The 1,119-nt window shown below is 48.6% G+C and overlaps 1 protein-coding gene across 1 annotated transcript in view; it reads left to right on the forward strand.

The window, feature by feature from the left end:
- The first annotated feature begins 644 nt into the window (after window positions 1-644).
- Window positions 645-1,119, forward strand: part of CYTH4 (cytohesin 4) — a 19,590-nt gene continuing 19,115 nt past the window's right edge. Inside the window, exon 1 of the mRNA XM_009332627.1 lies at window positions 645-711. Within this exon, the coding sequence (XP_009330902.1) occupies window positions 693-711 (19 nt within the window). The 5' untranslated portion in view covers window positions 645-692. The remainder of the gene's footprint in view (window positions 712-1,119) is intronic.

A 1,119-nucleotide genomic window follows, 5' to 3' on the forward strand; every position in this document is an offset into this window, starting at 1 on the left:
GAGAGGACTTCATTCCTCCTCAGTTCACCCCATCCTTGCTTACAAGGCTTCCCAAGAAAAACAGGTTGTTAGTGGAAAAAAAAGGAGCCAGACTTAGAGTACAAGTTAGTGGGCAGTGAGAGAGGGAAAAGAAGAAGACGACTCTCTTCTCCCCTCCATCAAGCAGCCTCCAATTTTGGAACGTTCATCCCCCCACCACCTGCTGCAGAAATAACACAGGAAAAATCTTTCCCTTAAAATGAAACCACTTCCCGAATCAGATGGGTTTTCTGAATCAAGAACTTCCTTTTTCCCCCCCTCCTCTCCTCAGAGTACCTCAGACAAAAGCCCAAAGTACTATCAGCCTCTCACTGCTCATTTCAGTCCCCTCAGAGATGCGTGCTCAGAGATTCCCCAAAAAGCTGCTGGGATGGAAATGCATTTGTGGGTTTGCATTTCAGAAGTAGCCAAGGAGCCCTTGTTAGCTCGTAGCAGTATGCACATGCAGCGATGCAAGCTCACTGATGCAAGCTCATGAGATGTGGTCGGAGGGACGAGGATAGGAAGGGTGGAGTCACAGGGCAACCCGCCCCCCTAATGCTGCTACAATCTTGGTCACTGGCTCCAAGTTGTTTCAGTTCTGTGAAGCATCCGAACAGGCAGAAAGCAAAGAGGAACAACACTTTTTTCGAAAATATATTGCACTCTTCAGGATGGACTTCTGTCCTGCTGGTAAGCCTTGACCATCTTTTGCCTTGTTTTCTGTGAGGGCTGTGTGCTCAGTTTGACAGGGCAGATCACACCATGAAATCCCAGCAGCTAGAGGGGATGCTGCGGCTGGTGGCTGGAGGAATGAGATGGTGGAAGATCCCTGGCGGTGCAGTTAATTGCTTGTCAGCCTTCAGCATTAGGCATGGTTTTCTTTTTACTTGCTCTCCTGTAAGCAAACTCCTTTCACATCGGGAGAAATTTTCCCACTGATTTGAACGGCCTCTGTGCTGAGAGCATCTACTGCTGTGATCCCCTGTGCTGGTGATCCTGAGCTGAGCTGGAAACTGACTCAGGGGTATCGAGGGAATATATGACATTTGGGATGAGCACTTAAAAGCTTTGGCTTCTTTTCACGCAACTCTGGCATGG

Source organism: Pygoscelis adeliae, unplaced genomic scaffold, assembly GCF_000699105.1.
Source record: "Pygoscelis adeliae isolate BGI_AS28 unplaced genomic scaffold, ASM69910v1 Scaffold399, whole genome shotgun sequence".
Taxonomy (NCBI): domain Eukaryota; kingdom Metazoa; phylum Chordata; class Aves; order Sphenisciformes; family Spheniscidae; genus Pygoscelis; species Pygoscelis adeliae.